This window comes from Nipponia nippon, unplaced genomic scaffold (assembly GCF_047370975.1).
Source record: "Nipponia nippon isolate SJK-2023a ecotype South Korea unplaced genomic scaffold, ASM4737097v1 scaffold_8, whole genome shotgun sequence".
NCBI lineage: Eukaryota > Metazoa > Chordata > Aves > Pelecaniformes > Threskiornithidae > Nipponia > Nipponia nippon.
Window position 1 is genome coordinate 22,542,640 of NW_028262402.1, and position 21,282 is coordinate 22,563,921.

Here is a 21,282-nt window from a genome sequence, read left to right on the forward strand (position 1 = left end):
GCCAGTGGGTGAACCAAAAGGAATTACAAGGGCCTACAGAAAAAGAATCTGGCTTTTTCCTTCCTAATGGGACTATGCTGCTTCCTTTGGGACTCGCAGGCCCTTTTGGTGTGCTTCTGGAGAGGTATCAGCACAGCCCTTTGCACACAGATGCAAGGGCTGGTCTGCAGTCTCAGACTGAAAGAGCCAAGTACAAAAAACTGCCTCACCTGCCTCTTGCCCTTTTGCTTTGACCCCATGCAGCAAGGTCTGTCGCCAGCTCCTTCCTGACCCTGACAGGACTTTATTCTGAAGGGAAGGTGTGGAAACCCCAAAACTGGGGGAAAGTTTCTGTTCAGGATTTTCATATAGCTCACCTTTTCTTTTTTTTTTTTTTTTTTTTTTTTTAACTGCCTATTGATAGTTCAACACAGCCTGCAAAATCTGTGCCAGGTGTGAAGGTAACACAGCATTGCACAGCAGCACCCTGAATCACCATCTCTCGCACACAACTGAAGTTGGTGCCACCACTTGCCTGCCTAGAGAGGCATTCCTGCAGTGCTGATCACATATCTGAACTGCACAGTTCAATTGCTGTTTGAGGCTCTCACTAGGGAAGAAGACATCTTCTGCTTCCTGGGCTGTACTGGTTCTGCTTTGTACTGAGATACCAGAGGAATATATCTCTAAAGACCGCCATGAAAAAATTGACAGAAAACAGAGAAAACCCACAACAATCTCCTCCTCCATCTATCTTTCTAAGATCATCTAACACCCCAGGCTACATTTCATCCTAACTCATCATGCTTCTAGAAGTGATAGAAAATAAACTTTGTGTCAAGGATCCAAAGCCAAGAAACTCTTTGCTCTCCCAAGTTGCACAAGACCCCTGACAGAGTGAGTATGTGGCTTGCTCTGTACATCCGAGTGCTGTGTTCAAAACTGACATTGTGCCATTGATCACAACCCTTTGATCTTGATTGTTCAGCCAGTTTCCAAACCACCTTACTGTTGATTTCCTAGTCCACACTATCAGCTTGTCTATGAGGATGTTTGAGGAGACAATGTCAAAATCCTTGTTAAAATCAAGAACAAACAACACTGCTCTCCCCTCATCCATCACACTAGACATCTCATTGTAGAAGTCTATCATGTTGGTCAGGCATGATTTCCCCTTCATAAAGCCATGATGATTACTCACAATCACCTTCTTGTCTTTAATGTGTTTGGAAGTGATTTCCAGCAGAATTTGCTCCATCATCTTCCCACAGTCAGAGAAGCTGCTGACCAGCCTGTAGTTCCCTGGACCTTCCTCCTTGCCTTTCCTGAAGACAGGAATGACATTTGCTTTCCTCCAGTCCTCAGGAACCTCCCTTGATCACCACGACCTTTCAAAGGTAATCAAGAATGGCTTTGCAATGACATCATCCAGCTCCCTCAGCACTCATGGCTGCATCCCATCAGATCTCATGGACTTGCGTATGTCTGGTTTAAATATTCCCTAACTTTATCATCCTTCACCAAGCATAAGTCTTCCTTGCTCCAGATTTTCACACTGGGCTCATGTATTTGTGACTGCTGAAGGCTGGCCTTACCAGTAGAGACCCAGACAAAGAAGACATTGAGTACTTTGGCCTTGCCCTGTTCTTTGTGACCAGGTCCCCTGCCCCATTATGGGCCCCAACTAGGGCCCATATTTTCCCTAGCTGTCCTGCTGTTAACATACCTGTAGAAAACTTCCGTCTTGCACTTCACATCTTTTGCCAGATTCAACTCCGCATGGGCTTTGGCTTTCCTAAATGCAATCCTACATGCCTGGACAGTACCTCTATTCCGAGTACACAACCAGTCAAGCCCAAGAGTAAAAAGAGCTCCTCCAAAAGAAACTCACAGAACACATGGCAGGAGGCTTACTTCAGTTCTGGAGGCTTGTGTTGTCTCCAGCACCTCCTCTGGTGGTCCCTCTGACTTTTGTCTTATCTGCTCTTTCTCTTCTTCAAAGTATGGATTTTCCTTGCAAGGCAGTGCCTATCTAGAGTAGGATCCTTTCAGACCCAAGGCAACATTGACTCGCAGTTCTGGGGGAAAAAGCTCAAAGATGCAGCCATGAAAAATACCAGGCATCTGCTCGGTTGCTGACCCCCTCCCACATAACCCTACAATGTGGCAGACACCATGATGGATAAAACCTGCTGTCAGATACTCAGAACAATGCAGCCACCTAAGCTGCATCACTCCATCCTGTGATATTTAATTCTACCCTTTTCCTCCTCGTCCTGACATCCAGCTCACTGGTACACAACACAAATGGCTCTGATGAGGCATGCCTATAACAATAATTTCAGAAGAGCAGTTCCTCAGAACATACCAATGGAAGGCAATTATCATGACCTGCATTACTGCAGAATGCAGTCATTCCGTAAAGGTTCAGGTGCCAACACACTAGGCAACACATAATCTTAGAACACAAGACAGTTCCTGTCATCTCTTCAAACAGATACATCAGGCAAGGACAGAGAGTCACATTTGAATCCTCCGTTTCACAGATGAGGAGCTAAACTCATGGCTGAGGCCATAGGAAGTCCTTATCAGAAAGAGGAGCCACATCCCAGCTTCTGGGATTGCTGTGACGTATCTGTCTAACAAGAACATACTCCTTGGTGAAGTAAGATGAAAAATGCAGAACTTCAGGACTCTACCCCCAGTATGAGACCAGCTGCCCCATCCACACCCAAGAAGTAAAAGTAATAATGTTTCCCATACATACCTCAAACTCCAGATAGTGGTCCTTCAGTTTGTAATCATCTACTTCCTTGCCTTTGAGCTTCTTGTCAGGAGGATAGGAGCGATGTTCGGCAAGCTCAGTGGAGATCTGCTTCAGCTTAGCTTCATGGGACTTCAGCTGTTCATCCTTCAGAAACACATTAGGCACTTAAATGACACAAATCTAAAATATTCAATAAGCAAAGGAAAATAGAGAGATTCCTGTGCAATAATACCAAGTAGTTTCTTTTTCTTTCTCTCTTTCTTTCTCTCCTTCGTTTCTTTAACTAATTTTAATTAGATTGATAAGGTCTGTTATCCCAGAGCTCTGTCCCCAACGGCACTCTCAAAGGCACCCAAGCAAAGTGGCCAAGTTTGCAGAAAAACTCAGCAGTGAGCAGATGCCACTGGGAAGGATAGCAAGCCTGTCATCCCTCGCCTTGCTGAGAGCAACGGAAGCAGCTTGCTGAAGAGCATTACTGACAACATGACACTTCTGCTCTAATACATTTTTTGGAAAATTAATTAAGGCTGTTGTGTATGCAGTCAGACCAAGGGCAGAATGAGACAGGCAAAGACCCTGCCTCAGGTCTTTGCAATGCAAAAGTAGTTCCCTCCTTCCAGGACAGAAAGGACATGGAGTCAGGGTCCTTCCTTCCATTTCTGCACTACCAAACGTTCTCTCGTCTGCAGTTTCCATTTGTTCAGAACAATACAGTGCATCCAGAAGAGGAAGCGCTCGCCAGTTCTCAAAAGGTATCTCATTTTTGCTAAGCTGCTACCAGCTTTTATCCCACTGTGCAGTTGGAAAAAGTGAGGAGCTGCTACTCCCCCTTTCTAGGCAATTTCCTTTATCATAATCCCAGGCCCACTCACTTCCTCCAGTCCATCTGTCAGCTAACCTTCCCACAGCTCAGAAGGTTTCCAGCTCCTGCAGCATGGCCTTCTGGCCATTTCTAGGCTTGGATCTGAAATGATGTTTGAATTAGGTAAGTCCAAAATATAGACACGATCACGCAGATCTCGGTAACTTAGCCCGAGTCGTAACAGCAGGTAGCACCCAGCTCAGCTCCCGCGTATGTACCTAGCCTCAGAGGAGGGGACAGCTGCCCGTACTTGTCCCCCAGTGGCGTGCCTGCGCAGCTTGAAGCTTCACGCCTAGCTCGGACATGCCGGCACGGCACTGTGAGTCTCACCAGGGACTGAGCCTCTCAGCTCACTGAGCTGGAGCTGCGGAAAAGAGCAGAAAGGGGGAAAAATTCTACAGAGGATGACAGTTGAGCCCCAGCTAATCTTGTGCTTCAACTCTTTTGCAAGAGAACTGAAGAAAGAAACATGTGGGATAATTTGCCTCCGCCTATACATGGTAGGGCTCAAACCACTCGCTATTGGCTGCCAAAAATTCTTGTTGCTGTTAATAACTACCTACCCTGGATCTGCTTGCTCTCTCTATTAGTGCCCAATCACTCTTTACCTTGTGCTGAATCGCTGGTCCCAGTGACATCCTGTTGCAGTGAGTTCTACAGCCTGATGACAAGAGGTCTTTGAGCAGCTATCAATTTGGCACTTGTAATTTCCAGGGCAGCAGCCCTTTTGAGCTTTTGTGTGTGCATGCACATTCTCAGAAAAAAGAAAAAAAAACCCAACCCCTAGTAGATCTTTTCTAGACTGGTTGTTCCTTTATATATAGCTTTGTCACATCCCTCTTTGGTTGGACTAACCAAGATCAGACACTGATCTGCTTTTGAAAGCAAACTTGGTACAATGATCTTGAACAACCTGTCATGTCCAGCCTCTCTCCCTCGCCCATGTTAGGTTCGCACTGCATCCCAACTTCTGCCAGACCAGGAACAGGCCCTTTGAAGAAGTACTGTCCATCATGATTCAGCCCACAAAATCCTAAACAGCAACCACAGGGATTTGACAATTCATATTTTTTTGTCTGCCAAATGAGAAGCAGCCTGCTGGCAGCTTTTCCACACTGACAGATAAAAGCAGACATGTTTCTGCTTGCCTTTGAATTTATCTGCTTTGAACACTTAACATTCTTCTGCCTTTAGCTAAAACAGCTTATTTTATTCCACTTTTCGTGTCTCCCCTTCTTCAAGACACAAACCGCAGGGCTGTGTTCTATTTTTTTCCTTTCCACATTAAATGGAAACAATAATACCAGGAAACAACGTGCTAAATAGAACAATCACACAGAACAACAATGAGTAAAAAAGCTTTTTTTGGTGGCTGAGGGTAAGTTATTGAAGCCCCACACAGTATTTTAAAAAAGGTATGCATAAGCAAAAGGTAAAACCACAAGGATGAGACAAGTTATTATTATTCTGTATGAGATGTTTTAAACTTTAAACCAGAATAGAAGATAGAAAGTCGGTCACCACATTGAAAGAAGAAAGGCTACGGCCATGGAGAGGGAAAAAGCAGGGGCGACATAAAAAACCCACCCCCTTAGAGAAATGCAGATTATAAGATAGTGGTTTCTAAGGAGTGTTGCTAAGCTATGAAGATGGAAAAAAAATGCATTTAAGAAGCAATCCAGCATGGGCAGATGACTTTAAAAGCTACAGGAGGTTACTCATAAAGTATACACCTAGGATTGGGATCTATCACCTCTGCCACTCTGTCAACCTGATCAACGCAATCAATATCATGTTTCTGCCAGTGCAGGAGGAATTAAAGGCACACATCACAGCTCCCAAAGTACACAGAGCTATGGGCGCAAGCATCAGACACAGCCAGCTTGAAACAAGCAGAAGTAGGTGTTTTTTCATGCACGAAGTAGTAGAGCTGTGAAACTCCCTGCCACAGGATGTTGTGGAAGCTAAAAGCTTATGTGATCACAAGGGGAGACCAAAGACACTCATGTAAGAAACAGTTTATAAATATACATTAAACAGTAAATCCCTGAGCTGATAAGGGTTGGAGTCTGGAAAAGTATTGTGGAAGAAATAGAAGTGATGCTTGCCTGATGTGTCAGCTTTCCCCTTTTATCACTCTAACAAGCCAAAGACCAGGAGTATGTCCATTTCTTCTGACATGAGTGGCAATAAACACTCAAATTGAAAAAAACCACCAGTCAGACAGTATTTGAAATGTCCTCTGCAGAGCCATAACCATGGGATGAAAATTCTGTATCTGGTACTAGGAACACTGGTGATTGTTTCTTTTCTTCAAAAATATAAAAAATTGTATTCAAGTCTGCTCCTTCTCTCCCCCTACTTCAAATCTTGCATCAGGAAACAAGCAGAGATTTACTGTGCAAGCCTCCTTCTCCTAGGAATGCTAGTGGCGACAGCCACAAAACAATGGCAAGGACCACCATCCAGAGTCCAGCCAGCCAGAAAAATCATCATTACCTACCCTCTATATAAAAACAGCTCACCTGAGATAGCTTCGTTGTGGTGGCTGGCAGGAGTGGGCGACTGAACTTCTTCTGAGAGCCAATTGCAGCTGGAAATGGCGGTGCAGAGAAGACGGCAGCCACACAGTTAATCTTGTTGATCCAGGTCTGCATTTCTTCTTGGCTCCTGGGGAAGAAACACGTATTAAGCACCTGTTGACTCAGCCTCTTCTACCTCTTTCCCACCCCTTCAATGGCATTCCAAAAGCAAGAATAACCAGAACTGGACAAGTCTTAGGGTCTGCTCAGTCTTCTGGTCTATCTTTGCAAGCGGTTAGCGTCAGGTATCTCAGTCACAGGCTGGCTCGTGATTAGGTCCATAACTCACCCTAGCACACATCTTTTCCTAGTCCAATCCAAATGACACAAGCAACAGAGGCAACCAATGCCCTGATTTAGACCTATGTCCTAAGGTCTCAGCTGTGCTGGACACCACAGATCTCTAGGAGGTTTCACACAGATCTCAATAGAAAAGGGCTCATGCACAAGACTTATGCACGGGTTTTTAATGTCATAAGCAAAAGGCAGGTCATCCGTTCTGTCTGGATATCACAGCCTGAAGAACTTAATCAAATTATTCTTCTATTAAGTAGTAACTTTGTTTCTGACCAAAGCATATCTTCCAGAAAGACATCCAGCTAGGACCTGATGACATCAGGAGACAGACAACCCAAGACTGCCTTTGGTCATTTGTTTCAATGATTAATCACTCTGACTGTTAAAAGTTTGTGCCTTGTTTCCAAATTGAATTTCCTGCGGCTTCAGCTTCCAGCTGCTGCATCTTGTTATGCCTTTCTCAGCTAGATTAAAAAGCCTCTTAAAACCTGATGTTTCTTTCTCATGAACTACTTGTGCACTCTAATCAAATCACTACTTAATCTTATTTCTGATCAAATAAACAGATTGAACCTCTTAAGCCTGTTTTAACCTGTCCAGGCATGAATTTACCCATCCTTCGGCACCGCTTTCTTTCCTCAGCGATTGGCACAAATCAGAAGAAAGCACTTACTGGGCTTGGAAAAGCAGGACCCTCCAATCTGCTGTTTTAAGCTTGAGGACATTGGGTTTCTTCTCATAGTCTGTTGCCTTGGATGCCAGCGCATGATGCACACTAACTGCATTCTTCAGATCTTCCTCCGACAAAGCCTTTTCTGGCTTATATTCATCCTGCAGGAGTTAACAGCGGAAAAATGGCATCTTATTTCTACATATGCTACTCCTTTTTCCTTAACCTAGAGAAAAACCTTGTTCCATAGTCATGAATAGTATTAAAGTATATGAACTGAAATGCAACCTGACTTCAGCACTTGCAGTTTCCACTACCTTTAACATCTTTTCCTTTCTCTTTCTTTCTCTTTTTTGACCTCTCTGCAAGGGAGAGAAGTAGTTCCACTTGACAGGAAGGGTTGAGTAAACAGGGAGTATGTGACTATCACAACAGATGTGGGCTATTTGTCTTCATTTCAGGAATCCTTCATGGCCAGCTCCCTACCTCCACTGCTCAGCTGCTGGTTCCTGCTTGGGTTCTCAGCCTCCACTGCTCAATTTTTATTTTTCTCAAACAACTACTTTTGTATGTCCTCCTAGGCAGGTCCTCACACACTAGAGAAGCCTCCTTATCAGTCTCCACAAAGCAAATATAGCAACCTCCTTTAAATCTCTCTGCTCAGGGTCTGCAAATGGCAAGCACAGCACTGTCCAGGTTTTTGACACAACAGTACCACTCCTAACACTAAATGACAAAAGCAGGGAGTCAAACTTCTCCGTGTTGCATGTGTCAGCCTGGGAGCAGTGTTTGGTCTCCTGAGTGACAGATGCTGGATGAGGGCACAATCACGGTGTAGCCACAAGTTCAGTTTAAAGCCCACCTGACTATAAATGGCTTGGGAAAGCCAGAAGCTTTTTCAAGGAAAGTCACTTGCCAGCAATGCTGCATAGGCAAAGTTTCTGAAGGAGAGGCCACAGCAGTCTGCAATTGACTCCATTTCTTCCCCTTAGTACATCACAGAAATCAGTCTCATCTGAAACACCCACCAAGGGAGGAGGTGTGACGGCTGCAAAACAGAGAAATAATTCCCTGCAGGCGTGACAACTATTGATCCCTCCACTTGAATACAAGAGTTACGAGATGGCATTTAGCAGGCAACAGAGTGCAAGACGCAGAGCATGTGCAGGGACAGCGCTAGGTTAAACACCCAGAGAGGCACCCACCCTGGAGAAGAGCTGGTTAACGTGTATGAATTGGTTTACAGGGCTTATCTGGCAGCACACAGACCAGAGCTGCAGCCAGAGGCAACTACACCACTGCCGAAAGCATCTGTGCTCTTGGCCAGGCTGGGTTTGGTCAGGGCTCTCCAGGATGAGTTTCAATGGATGGGAAGTCACCAGCTGTGGTGACCACCTCCCAGAAGGGAGGACAAAGCATCCTTCTCCTCTGCCACATCTCATCCTTCCTCACAGAGATCCAGCTAGTGCAGGCCCAGAACTTGCTGCTGCTCAGACACTTCACTGGAGGAGATACAGCTAACCAGCAATACTGTCGCAGCACCACCTCTGCTTGGGGCCAGACAAGGGCACAACCCACCAAAGATCTGGCAGGCCTAGCAGAAAGGCAGAGCACTGCTGCACAGATGACCAAAGGATAGCCTTCAACCTAAATATCTGTGACATAAGGGGATTTCAAAGTCTGGTAGTGAGCAAAGCCAAATGCCCTTCCTCTCTCATAGCTTGAGTCCCAGCAAGCTTTGGAGGGATCTCCATATCATGATGGACTTCGCCTATGCCCACTTAGGACACTCTCTAAACCTTCTTCAAGGAGGATTTGGGAAAGTCCCTAGCCAAAGGACAAGAACTGGAGGAGGCTGTCCAACATCTGGTCCAGCCCCATCTTGAAGATGGAGGAAGCAAGCCTCCAGGTCACGCCCCTTCTTTCACAGGCTCAAAAGCTGATTTATTTGGTGGTAGTTCTGGGGAAAATGACTGGCTCCACTGTCCAGGGAAACTGGCAAAACTTCAGGGCCAGGAAATGAACTTAGACAGGCCTCAGAAACATGCTATTCTGGCTTTCCTCAAGTTACCGCCTAGAGACAGTGTCAGCTATCATCTTGCCTGTTGCCTCCCAGCTTCCTCTGTGAGATGCATCCAACATCCACAACCCGCTCTGGTGTCTAAACCTGTTCCAGAAGAACTCCACATTTGGGCAGTCCCAGAAGCAGTCCTGGCTGAGAACCTCTCTTTACCGACAGAGAGCGGTCACGATAATCCTTGCTAATCCCACCAGATCAACTGGCTGCAATCTACCTTGACAGCTGGGGCTCTGCCAGCTTCTCCAAAGGCACTGATCAGCATACCGGAAATGTCTCCACATAGTTGGCCAGCCTCAGAGAAAGCTGAAAGGACATGAATGTGCTGTCAAAATTCCTCCTCTAAGGCCTCCAACACTTTTCAACTGGCAAGGAATGCTAGGGGAGCATGAACATCTGTATCTCCTATGCCATCAAGGACAGCACGTACTCTGACGTGCTGGTGGCAGGGTGGAGGTTGAGCTGAAATGGAAGGCAGCTCACTAAAGTTAGATCAAGACAGTGGCAAGAAATATATAAGGAGCCAGAAAGGAACTGTGACCTCTCTATCAACTGAAGGCCAATGTGAGTGCTGCACACAACACGACGACATGCTGAATTCATCTTTTTCAGACTCCTGGAGAATGACTTTCCCACATCCTGCTGACCCGGAGTCAGCATGTTTCTAAATCCGTTTTTGATAGATGAGAGAATGGCATTTGTCTTTTTATCAGTCAATGTACCGTGGGTGGGTATCTCTGCTCAGTTGCTTGTGACGGCTGCAAAATTCTCTTTCAGAAAGCCTTGTCACTGAACACTTTACATCATTCTGGCCTTTCTCTCTTTTTTTTATATATTTTAATAGAGGAAACACATCTGAGAAAAGTTATATAAAAATACCTGAAAGCCCACAAGATTATAAAGTGCCACATCAAAGAGCGAAGATGTTGCAAACCTCACAGAAGAGTCCGAACAAAACACGAAGGTCCATGTCCTGCACTGCTTGCCCAGAAGCAATTTCTAGCAAGGAAGCGAGGTCAGCCTTATGTCCTCTCTTTATAAACCTCTCTTCTGTATGCACATCACACCCCATGTCAGTCTAGTGAACAGACATTCTGTCAAGCCCCTACTTTGCAATTTCCTCTCGCTATGAACAGAGGGCAGGAAATTAACCTTGGCCTGAGGATGCCCAGAGACAGGGCCAACATCCCAAACATGTCAAACCTCTCATTTTATGTAATACTGTGCAGGCATGTTTAGTTGGCTAATTGTGAACGCTTCCACTGAGCCCCTCCAGTGGCCTCTGTGCTCACTAATTCAGAAACCATCTCTCTTAAATCACTCATTTAAAAATAAAACAATATGCAGCACAGGAATTAGCACTGGAACAGTTCCAATGGAAAAAAAAAAAATGTGGGCACAGAGACAAGACTGCCCAGATAAACTCCCCAGTAAATCTCAGGTGACCACCATTTACAAACCACTCTCATACATGGACTTTGACATCAAAACAAGGAGAACTGGACTGGTATTCAAACAGAATGACAGTAGAATTGGGACCACACTGCCCACTGGGGGAATCACAGCTGCTACAAACAATTAATATTTATATTACAGTAGTGTCTTGAGGGAGCAGCTCAGTTACAGACAAACACAGAAAGCAATAGTGCAGAGGTCTGTACATGTGTTTGTGTGCATACAGCACCGAGAACAGTGAGATTTCTCTCTTCCCTGCTTGAATAGCACTCAGTGCAATAAAACCATCATCACAGATGTTACCTCCACAGATATATAGATAATATACAGATAATGAGAGAAAGAGAGAAAACGTGTGTGTGCACATGTGAATGCACCCTGCCCTACAGCACTCCATAATCAGGAGAGAAGGCAAACAGAGGCAAGGAAATCCTTTGCCCATGACTACTGCCAGAGCTATGCATTTCTACAAAGAAATCAAGCTGTTCTAAAATGCTGCTGAACTTTCTGAAATGAGGATAATTTCAGTCTCCTCGTGTATTGCAAAAGGAAACAACAGCTAAGCAACTTTTACTATACGGCTTGGTCTAGCTGTGTATTGTAAAACCATGGCACCCTCAACTTCGGCGATACCTCGTCCATAACACAGCAAAGTTTATTTCAGGGCTGAAGCAAAGCCCTGCTGGACCTTCTGGAGCTGAAGAGAAATCAGAGGATGTTTCACAGCTGCAGCATGAGGCGCTGTGGCTGAGCAGGGGCTAGAGGCACCCTGGGGAGGCTCACAGCTGCCCCATCACTCTGGGAATGAGTCACTTCCCATCAGGACTCTCTGTCAACCTTTGATGGCACTAAAATAAGTCTTGCTTGTCACTGTGCTTACAGTAAGATGGCTTCAGTGCAAGTGTCTTCAGGACCAAGTGGGAGAGTGCAGCTTTGCAGAGTAAAGACCCTGTAATCACTGAATTGAAGTGCTGTGACAAGTGCAAGACACACAAATAACAAACAAATAAGAACAAGAACTCCAGCAATGCATTTCATTCTGCAAAGATGCAGTCAGATGTGAAATTACTCTCTTGCTCTCCAAATGGAGGGTGAGAGTGGGGAGAGCAACATTCTGTAGTAAATTTGCATGCTACATCAGCATCTCTAAATTTCATCAAACAGAAAGCATTTTAAACTAATATGCCAGTGATACTCATAACAGTATTTAATTAGGACTCTAAAATAGACAGCATCTCCATTTCTTCCCCTTGAAAGCTTATTAATCCCCCCTCAAAGATCAAATAAGAAATTAATTAATGTGTCACGGACAAGGAGCCTTCCTACTTCTTAGGGAACCATGCAGTCTTTTCAGGTGAACACTAAAGATGACTTATTTCAGGAATCAAAGCAGGTGACTCCATTTCACCCAGGAAAGGGCAAGTACAAACCTGCCATGAAGGCCACTTCAGTAAAATCTGAACCTGCTGCCAGCAAGAGGACCAGAGGGAGGGCTCAGCTGTGATTCTGCAGACTTGGTTCTAGTCTCTTGCACTGGCTTTGAGCATGTCACATCCAACTTTCAGCCCAAATCTTCCCTCCTGACTTCAGATTGTTTTGTCTGTTTCAGGATTTCAGCCCTCTCAAAAAGGTACTGCACCCAGAGCATCCACCTTGTAAACCTCATGCTGTACAAATTTGATCCAAACCTCTCTCTCTCTTCTCAGAGACTACCCAGGTTGGCTCCAATGAAACCAACAACTTCAGAAAGCCAGGGGAGGCGGAAACAGCAGTATGCACTTGAACTTGTGCTCCTGATAGTTGCAAAATACAGTGGAAATGTAAAAAGGCTTTCAAAGGAGCATACTTCTACAGTAGACGGCAGTCTGGACAAACACCACCTATTTCATGAACATTTCACCTATGCTGGGGGGCAAAAAGTCTTAACAATCTACTTAGGTGCTACCATTCATTTGATTTTGACAGTTCTCACTCATACGTTCCATTTCATGTTGCAAGAGAATAGTTAAAACTGTGCTACAATATATTTAAGCTTGCACCAAAAGTCTTGAAGGGTTTCAGCTGACATTTTTTTTAGACTTCTTGCTGTGAGGGAGCAAAGTTTGTTAGAAACCAGTGTCTCATCTTGCTTTAGGGGGAAAAAACGTATCCTTCAATTGTGCTATGGAGCAGAAGCTGCATATTCCTACCAAGGCCAAGCCACCGTTCAATTGTTTTGCAGCTGGTCTTGCAGGCATTGCAGAAAAATATAGTATGAAAAGAGGGGAAAGGAGGACATCCTTACAGGAGGGGAAGTCATACGTATGAAATGCAATGTTAAAAGCAGCCTAGAGGAATGCGTGAAAGACAGAGAGATGATGCTGTCTTTGGTGGTGAAGCTGGCTATTTTTTCAGTCAGTAGTGACAGCAATGGTATAAACTGGAATTGATAGGGTGCACATGTGGATGGGGACAATGGAACTGAACTTGAAAGTGTGAAAAGGGGGAGGGTGTCAATGAAAGCATTCATGCCTGAATGTGTGTGGAAACAGGGTGGGGGGCAGAGAGAGCAGCTATGCTGCATGTCGAAGGTCAAGGAGCCTGGAGGTGGGCAGTGAGAGTGGAGAGGATGCCTGCTGCTTTATCCCTCTTTAATTAGTTTCCAAAAGACAGTGATTTCCCCTACCTTCTGCAAGTACAGGACTGTTCCCTTCAGCACAGCATAAAAGGTTTTCCAGCCTCGCTTTCCCCGGGGAGCTGCAAAGAAAACAAATGAAAACCCATTTAACTTGGAACCATTTTTACACTTTGTCTAGGCAACAGGAGAGCTACATTAGTCCTGTGTTAAACCTCCTTTGTACTCTCCTTTTCAAAGGACAATGCAACTCAGCACAGTGCCTGCACATACCTGCTGTGTGAGAGAGTAATAAAACAACCCTGACGACAGCCCTGGACTGGATCAGAAGGCAAAAGCAGCAATAGAGAAAGCAGGCCAGAGAGATCCAGTCTCTGCGCTCTTGCAGGTAGGTGGACACTGCCCCTACACAGCTAGGTCTAAGCTCTGTGCTGTGGCAGAGTTTTCAGAAGGAAACACCCTTTCTTCAAGCCACAGCAGGCTGGCAGGCACTGCTCAGGACCAACGGGACACTGCTCAGAAAGCAGTGCCTCTCAAGAGCATCCTTGCCGCTGCTGCACACCCGAGTTGGCACTGAGTAGTCAGATGGCTTCTTGGTCCCTTCCCCTCTTCCTGCAGCCACAGCAGAAGTCAAAGAAGAGAAAGGAGAGGGGAGACAAACAAAATCCTAAGGAAAAAAAAATCACCCCTCAAGAACCCTAAAGTCATTCAGAGGTTGAAGAACGTAACAGAGACAACATATCCAGCCCACAAATTCCTAGAAACAAGCAGTGGGGGAAAAAAAGAAAAGAAAAGGAAAAAAAAAAAAAGAAGTGGGAGATTCAGCACAAAGGCTCCAGTTTGAAATTCAGCTGCAATAGAGGGACAGAAGGCACAGGCTGTATGGTCGCAGTGCCAGAGACCAGAACCCTGCACCTAAGCTCACTCGCCACCAAGCACGCACCACTGACCAGCATCCACTTGCCTCTATACTGAAATTAATAGCCCGTGCACGACTAAAGCATAACCCTCAGAAAGGCATCCCGTTGTGATCTGAAGACAGCAAGTGATGGTGAAGAGGTTATTAGTCTCTTGCTCCAGAGGTTAATCATTCTCATCTCACACGATGGGCCTTATTTCTAATTGGCATTTGTTCGGTTCAGCTTTCAGCCACTGGCCCCTGTTAAGTCCTTCTCCTCTAGACTGCCTAAGTGCTTTAGCCCTCAATACTCTTTTCCTGAGAAAACACATACAGTGTGCACATCACTTCATTAGCAATCCCACACAAGCTGATCTCTGTCCTGCAACAACTCCATTAGGAAATGAAATATATAAAGGTCTAACTAACTTTAAAAAAAAGTTTCATTTTGTTTGCAACTGGAAAGTCAGAATGTAACTTTTTCATGAGCTGTATGACAATGAGAGACAGACCTCTAAGATATGCAGAAACTTCTGAAAACATGGCCCTAATTACATTACTCATAAAAGGATTCCCCAAAATGCCAACATCCCGTGTGCTGAATAATAAGCAATTCTGATTACTTGTAATTAAAGAAATAATTTAATAAAGGCAACTAGATACAATTATTTATTAAGGTTAAAAAAACAGAAGTTTAATAAAGAGGAACCTATTCAGAGCATCCAGTCATCACAAAGAATGAGGTCAGTTTAATTTCAACATCTTCATTTTGATTTAGTTGTCCAGCTGTCAGCCTCCAGTTTGAAAACACCGACCTCCAATTGTACCTTCTAAAATATACTAGCAAAACATGCAAACACCAAAGAGCTTAGCCCAGCTAGGAGAGAGTTGCAGTTACTGGAAACCCGTCACAAAGTCAGACTTTGCCTTCAGGATTCAGCCCAATAGCACGAACCATGAGTAGGTGATCATCAGCAATGACTGGGGAAAATACAGATGCTCTGAGTAGCCTCCGCTGTTTCCAAGAACATCAATAGAAAACAAACAAATGAAGATGTCCAAAAAACAAAACACACACGGGCGAATCAGAAGCCTTCAATAATTAGTGCACCACAAACAGAAGTAGGACACGAAAGAAAGGGGATAATTAAAGTAAGTAAGAGACACAGCAGGATTCTTACAAAGAAAGGTCAGGGAGGAACTGCATGGCATAAATCTGGCTGTTACCAAAAGCTGCTGAACTTCATTGGGTATGTGACCCAATGCTGGGAAAGTAGGGAAGGGAAGGGTTACAGCATCTTCCATGTAGAGCTAAAGAACAGCCTTTCTTTAAAAGACAGACCCAGAGGGGAGGGGAGATTTGAAACAATTTGGTGTCACATAAGGAAAAGGAGAATTATCAAACTACTACAGAACAGCTACTGTAATTCACTTGAAATTGTTTTCTCTTCTGTAAACCATGAGATTCATTTTCTTTTAGCACAAAAGATTCACACTGCTTTGCTGCATCACATTACTCATTATGCTCATGTGCTAGAGCTGCTGCAAATGGGACTGAACATTGTAAATCCTGGCCTAATAGTGAGAGTGTGATAATCCAATTGCTACATTGTTTGTTATTGCTGCAATTTCCCTTAATAAAGCAGCACTATTTGCCTTGAGAAGCACATGGGCTCATCGTAAGTGGCATTGCGCAGAGATAACAAGAAAATGAGACGTTAAGAGTGAAAGATACTCACTTTTCTTTCCGTCCATATCCGCGTGGCTTTTCCGAGCCAGAAATCCAGTTTTATACACAGCAGCATTGGGGTCATGAGGGATGTCCAGGAATGGGTTATTTGAGTTGCCAATTCGACTGACAGCCTTCGTCTGGCTCCCATTATCCTTTTCATCTGTACCATCTGAGTGAGACTTTTTTTTCTCTTCTTCATCCCTTAAAAAGCAGTGAAAACCAAGCATGAATCAGGGACTGACCATCAAAGTTTCATTTCAGTAATTCTTGCACGCTTCTTGTCAAAACATACCTCTCTTTTTATAGGGTGCCCTATTTAGAGGGAAACCTAGACATGTACCAAAATATAGCTGGATTATAGCAAAGCTTCAATTCGCCTACTTCACCAGCACAGGACACAGGAGCCAGATTTTCAAAAAAGCCCGTTTCCCTCTTACAGTCTCAAAAGGCAGGATTTCAATAGTGTTCTGTGTCCTCCAACTTCACCTATTTTTAATTCCACTTATTTGAGTGCTAAAATGGGAAATAGTTGCCTGCTGGTCTCTCCTGAAAAATCTCCAATTTCTTCATGAGTTCACATGTAGATGAAAAGAATTAGATTACTACAGATCACTGTGGCTTACCCCTTAACTTAGCATATGAAACACAGACTCTACCTCCTTTTCTTTATTTTCCTCTGCAGACTAGCATAAAAGTAGTAATTTAAAAATAAAAACTACACTAGGTGAATTATGTTATCTGTATTTTAGAAACAAAATGCTGCTCAAAGTGTTGCTTATTAGGGCAATGTATTCAACACAGCTCTTGGGGACAACAATGCAACCCACTTCAGCAAGTCACAAGCATTGCCTGACTAATAAATGCCTTTTTGCTTGTCACAGCCAAAGGCAAAAAGGACCAGGCAACCTAGAAAACAAAGGGTGTCCATCACAAGAGTAGGATGATGGTTTTCAGAGAACAGGCCACTGAATCTGGGTGGATGGTGTATCTGGAGGAACCACAGTTAGTGTCAGATTACAGAGCAGCCCTGTGTCCTTTGAAGTCCCCACACATTCCCCTCCAGGTGACTGGGAAAGGTGTGTCAGGGAGGATGAAGGCTGTCACTGGAAAGTCATGGCAGCAATGGTTCTCCTAAGATCAGCATCTGATTAAATAAAAATCATTATCACTTGAGTGTAATGATGGCTAATAGTGGGGGGAGACTTCAAGCTGCTGCATCTTGCTGGACCTAGATGATCACCAGAGAGAGCAAGCTCAGGCAGACCTTCCAATCACACGCATGCGTTCAAAGGCGTGTATCAGAGGAGGATTAGCAAGGCATATGTCAGTCCAAAAGCTCCTTTTGGGGCACAATGCAACCATGTCTGCTTATGGGAACGACCATCCAAAGAAATGTCCTCCAAGAACTGTAGGCTAGAGCGACAATCTGTGTTATCCTGATCTCTGCTGAAATGGTCTTCTGTTGAATAACTTATTCTGAGGAGATACAAGGATAATAAGCTGGTTTCACAACAAGGAAACCGAATCCAAAGACAGGGAGGCTATATTAGTGAACTCAGCAGTGCCAAGGAATGTTCCCAGGCATTTGACTTTGATCATTTCATATTACTTTGTGCTTGGCATGGTCTCAGCCCAGCACACTCCCAAACAATTTCTAGATACCGTCTAGGAATCAGCACAGTCAAGGACCACCCCAACACGCAGTTTAGAGGCAAGCATCTTCTTTTGGAGGGTATGACTTTTCAACAGTATGGATATGGATGCCACACATCAACATTCGGCCTGAGAGTCATACAAAGGTGCCAGACATTTGATTCAGTTGTAAAGACAGAACCAAGGTGGTGCACCATACCATCATGGTGTTCTCTTGCAAGGTCTCCTGATTAAGAGGAACAAAACTTTTACCTGCAGACCTGATTCCTGCAAGGAGAGCAGTCCTTGCATCTTTCAGCCTATTGATACATGTTTTCCCACTGCAGAACAGAGAGATCTGCAAAAAACTTTTTGTTGGTCAAAGCAATAAGGATTTCTTCATGCCTGCTTTGGTTGAAGCCCTCTCCCAACTGAAAAAGTGTAGGAATTTCTGACAATTTTCTTTGTCCCCACCCTTCCTGTGTCTACTGCACTTACTAGCTGCTGGCAAGTCTGGACCATTGCGTGACATGTGTTTCTTAGATACGTGTCCATTCCAGGAGCAAATTCTCTCAATACAAGTCTGTGGTACCTAATCCAGACTAAAATCTCTCATAGGGCACAAGCACTCAGGCTTATTTGTCAGACAGAAGTACCTTGTGAATTCTGGGATCTCAGCCAAGGACACAGTGGATTTCTCCTTGTCAACAGAGACCTACTGCAGCAAATGGCTTAGCATTTTTTTGGAATAAGCTACCTCCTTTGGAGCTATGGGAGCGAATTATCTTATACTGATGAACTGTCCTGTGGGAATGTACCAGTGCCCTTATCGAAGCAGCCACAGGTGTTGTGATGAGCAGTCCTGGGGATCCTGGACACCACTAGTGCTGGGGGCAGCGCTGTCAAACTCAGCATCTCTGGGGCAGCTATTAAACAGGAATTCTTCAAAAGACAAATGTACACAGGGCAGGCAAGGACAAAGTGGCATCTGCTGTCATGACTACTGGTAGCATTGAACAAATCTTTAATTGGTCTTTCAATCTGTCATTGAAAATGGGACATCCTTGAGACTCAGAAGCTTCAGGCACTTGTGAGAGCTGTGTGCTCTGACAAGATGCATGAGCCAGTCTGTAGGAGGCAATGAAGGGAACGAGAGGCAAGGGGGACTCATTACAGAGAACAAGATATGGATGAACAGCTGAGAAAATAGAACTAAAAGGAGCCTCTGTCCCCCTCTGATCTTGAATATGAAACACCAGTGGAAATAAAACCAGGGGATCTGGGACGCACTTCTTCAAATACTCCATGTTGCTTCAGTGGTCAAGCATAAGAAGAAAGCAGGATGAGTGGGAGGAGTTTCAAAGTAGCAAAACAGTTCAGGTATTAGCCTTTGCTTACGTACCCTCCAAAGCTCGCTGAATAGATACGTCCTGGACAGGCTTTATCAAGGATGTAACAATTTGAGCTTACTCCTCACCAGTCTTTATGGTACAGTTGCAAGAAGGAAGACCTGCAGAAAACTCAGCTGGCCTGTGGATACATACACTCGAAAACTGATCTTTGTCTGAAACCCTAGCCTCTGGGGGGTGCAACTACTTCCTCACCCTCAGATGGCTCTCACAAATGATTCATGTCCTGTAACATCCAGTGATGAGGGGCTAAGAGTCAGTGGGTGGTGTCTCTGTGCAGGTACATTCAGGGTCATGGATCTAGTGTCACCCAGGCAGAGCTCAGGTCCTTGCCAGGGACAGGCTCGGTGCCTCTCCTTTCCATTTGGTACAGGAAATACCACAATCCTTGTGCCTTTGGGGAAAAAAATCCACATTGGATCCAACACACATTTCAGTAGCAAAACATCATCATGAGGGTCCATTTAGGTTTGCAGAAGTCTTAAAAGATTTTGTGCCTTTGATCAGTAGAGTGAGATCATTCCTGGCTCTGGGTCTGGAAGCAATTCCTCTGGTGAGCCCCCTCTGACGACTGAAAGGGGCTGACGGCTGTGAACCCTCTTGTAGGTCCCACATGATATTTGCAAGGTTTCCCAAAACAAGGAGCTTCAGTTCCACCTCCCTTAGCTTGTCTCTTTGGAAAAGGACCTACAGACAGGGCAGTAACCAGGGCACCGGCTGCCCATGAGAACCAGCACACCAAAGCCAGAATCTGCTTGCTCTATCACTTGAAGACACAGCATTGAAACAGCAATGTTCTCCTTCCCAAATTCATGATCACTGACAACCAGAAAGAGTTTGCCTCTTATTCTTAAACACGCAGATTTGAAACACATGCAAAAATGCAGATGTTGCCATTTTGGTGAAGAAATACATTTTTGTCTCTCCCCCAAAAAAACCTATACAAGAAAGTTCCATTTTTGTCTTCCGGGAGAAAACCACCATCAGTTCTCTCAGTAACAAAAACACTTCTGTATGCTCTACTGTCTGATTTGAGGCTCTGCCTTGGAAACATTTGCAGTCACTAAGCTGGAAAGACAGGGTCAAGCCCTTCATTTTTAAAAGTCTGCTTCGTCTCTACATTTGTTCAAGTAGAAAACTCACATGACATGGCAAAAGGCTGGGTTTATCCATTTAAAAACTGGCATTTAAAAAAAAATATTCAGGTTTGTAACATATAATTAGATGAATCTGTGGAACTGATAGCATCTGTATTAGGAAATTGACTTGGGAAACCAGTGGAGAGAAAATTTGGCATCTTTCCCAAAGGGAGGAGAGAAGAAAGGAGAGCCAGGTGATTACTACCTGACCTCTCTCCAAAACTAACCTTGAAGTTGCAAACACGAAACATCCTAGAACTTGGGAGACGAACAGTTAATTATAATGGGGAGAAATTTCTGGATTTGACCTAGAAAAAGGTGAGCTTCAGCACAGACATCTTTATAACCACCCCAGTCTCAGCGTCACAGTTTGCTGCAGGAAACAGAGAAAGGATTTGGCAGTGGCCCTTTCTCACCATCACTGTCTCAAAGACCTATTTTGGTTTGGCTGGAAGGAGAGGATTTTTCAGTGCAGTCCAGAAAAAACAAAAAAGACTGTATCCATGTCTAAACTTCTCTGGAAAGAAAACTGTATCATCAACTAGTCAAAAGCCAAGTGATTCTCCTGAAAACGACACTGTCCTGCTGAGAGAAAGTTTTCAGGACACAACTGGCTCAAATGCAGCCATTTAGTTTTTGCAGTTTTGTAAGCAGCACTTTGGGATTTCATATGTTAATACTAGATCACCATTCAGCCTATTTTAAGATGATGATTTTATTACTCCTATCACCTTCAACAGGAAGCAGACAAAATATTACAAACAATGGAGAGCAATTAATGTTCACCACCACATTTCCATGTAGACATCATGCACACAAAACATATCTAGCCCTGGCACCTCTGAAATCAAATTAGTTTTTCTTCTTCAGCCTAAAGCTGACAATGATCAGTGCAAAAGCCAAAGGATGAGAAATATCTATAAAACGTGGGCCATAATATTATAGACAATGGGACTGAAGGGATGTTAAGAGGTCAGCTAATCCATCTCTTGACCTCTAAGGCTGGATCCACTCCTCCTAACCCATTTTGGATGGAATAACCAGTTCACAAAAACCTCCAGTGAAAGCACTTCCATAACTCTTCCAGGCAAACCTATGCCCTGGTTTAAAAGGCTTATTGCTAGAAAGCTTTTTTTAATGTTTAACCTAAATTTCCCTTGTTTCAAATT

General features: G+C 44.3%; 1 protein-coding gene across 6 annotated transcripts in view; it reads right to left on the bottom strand.

The window, feature by feature from the left end:
* Positions 1-21,282, bottom strand: part of PSD3 (pleckstrin and Sec7 domain containing 3) — a 112,001-nt gene that overhangs the window by 11,953 nt on the left and 78,766 nt on the right. For all 6 annotated transcript variants that reach the window (XM_087741312.1, XM_087741313.1, XM_087741314.1 and 3 more), the window contains 5 exons: positions 15,941-16,134; positions 13,355-13,425; positions 7,161-7,318; positions 6,134-6,278; positions 2,747-2,890 (listed from right to left, as the gene is read on the bottom strand). In XM_087741312.1, the coding sequence (XP_087597438.1) occupies positions 2,747-2,890; positions 6,134-6,278; positions 7,161-7,318; positions 13,355-13,425; positions 15,941-16,134 (712 nt within the window). The remainder of the gene's footprint in view (positions 1-2,746; positions 2,891-6,133; positions 6,279-7,160; positions 7,319-13,354; positions 13,426-15,940; positions 16,135-21,282) is intronic.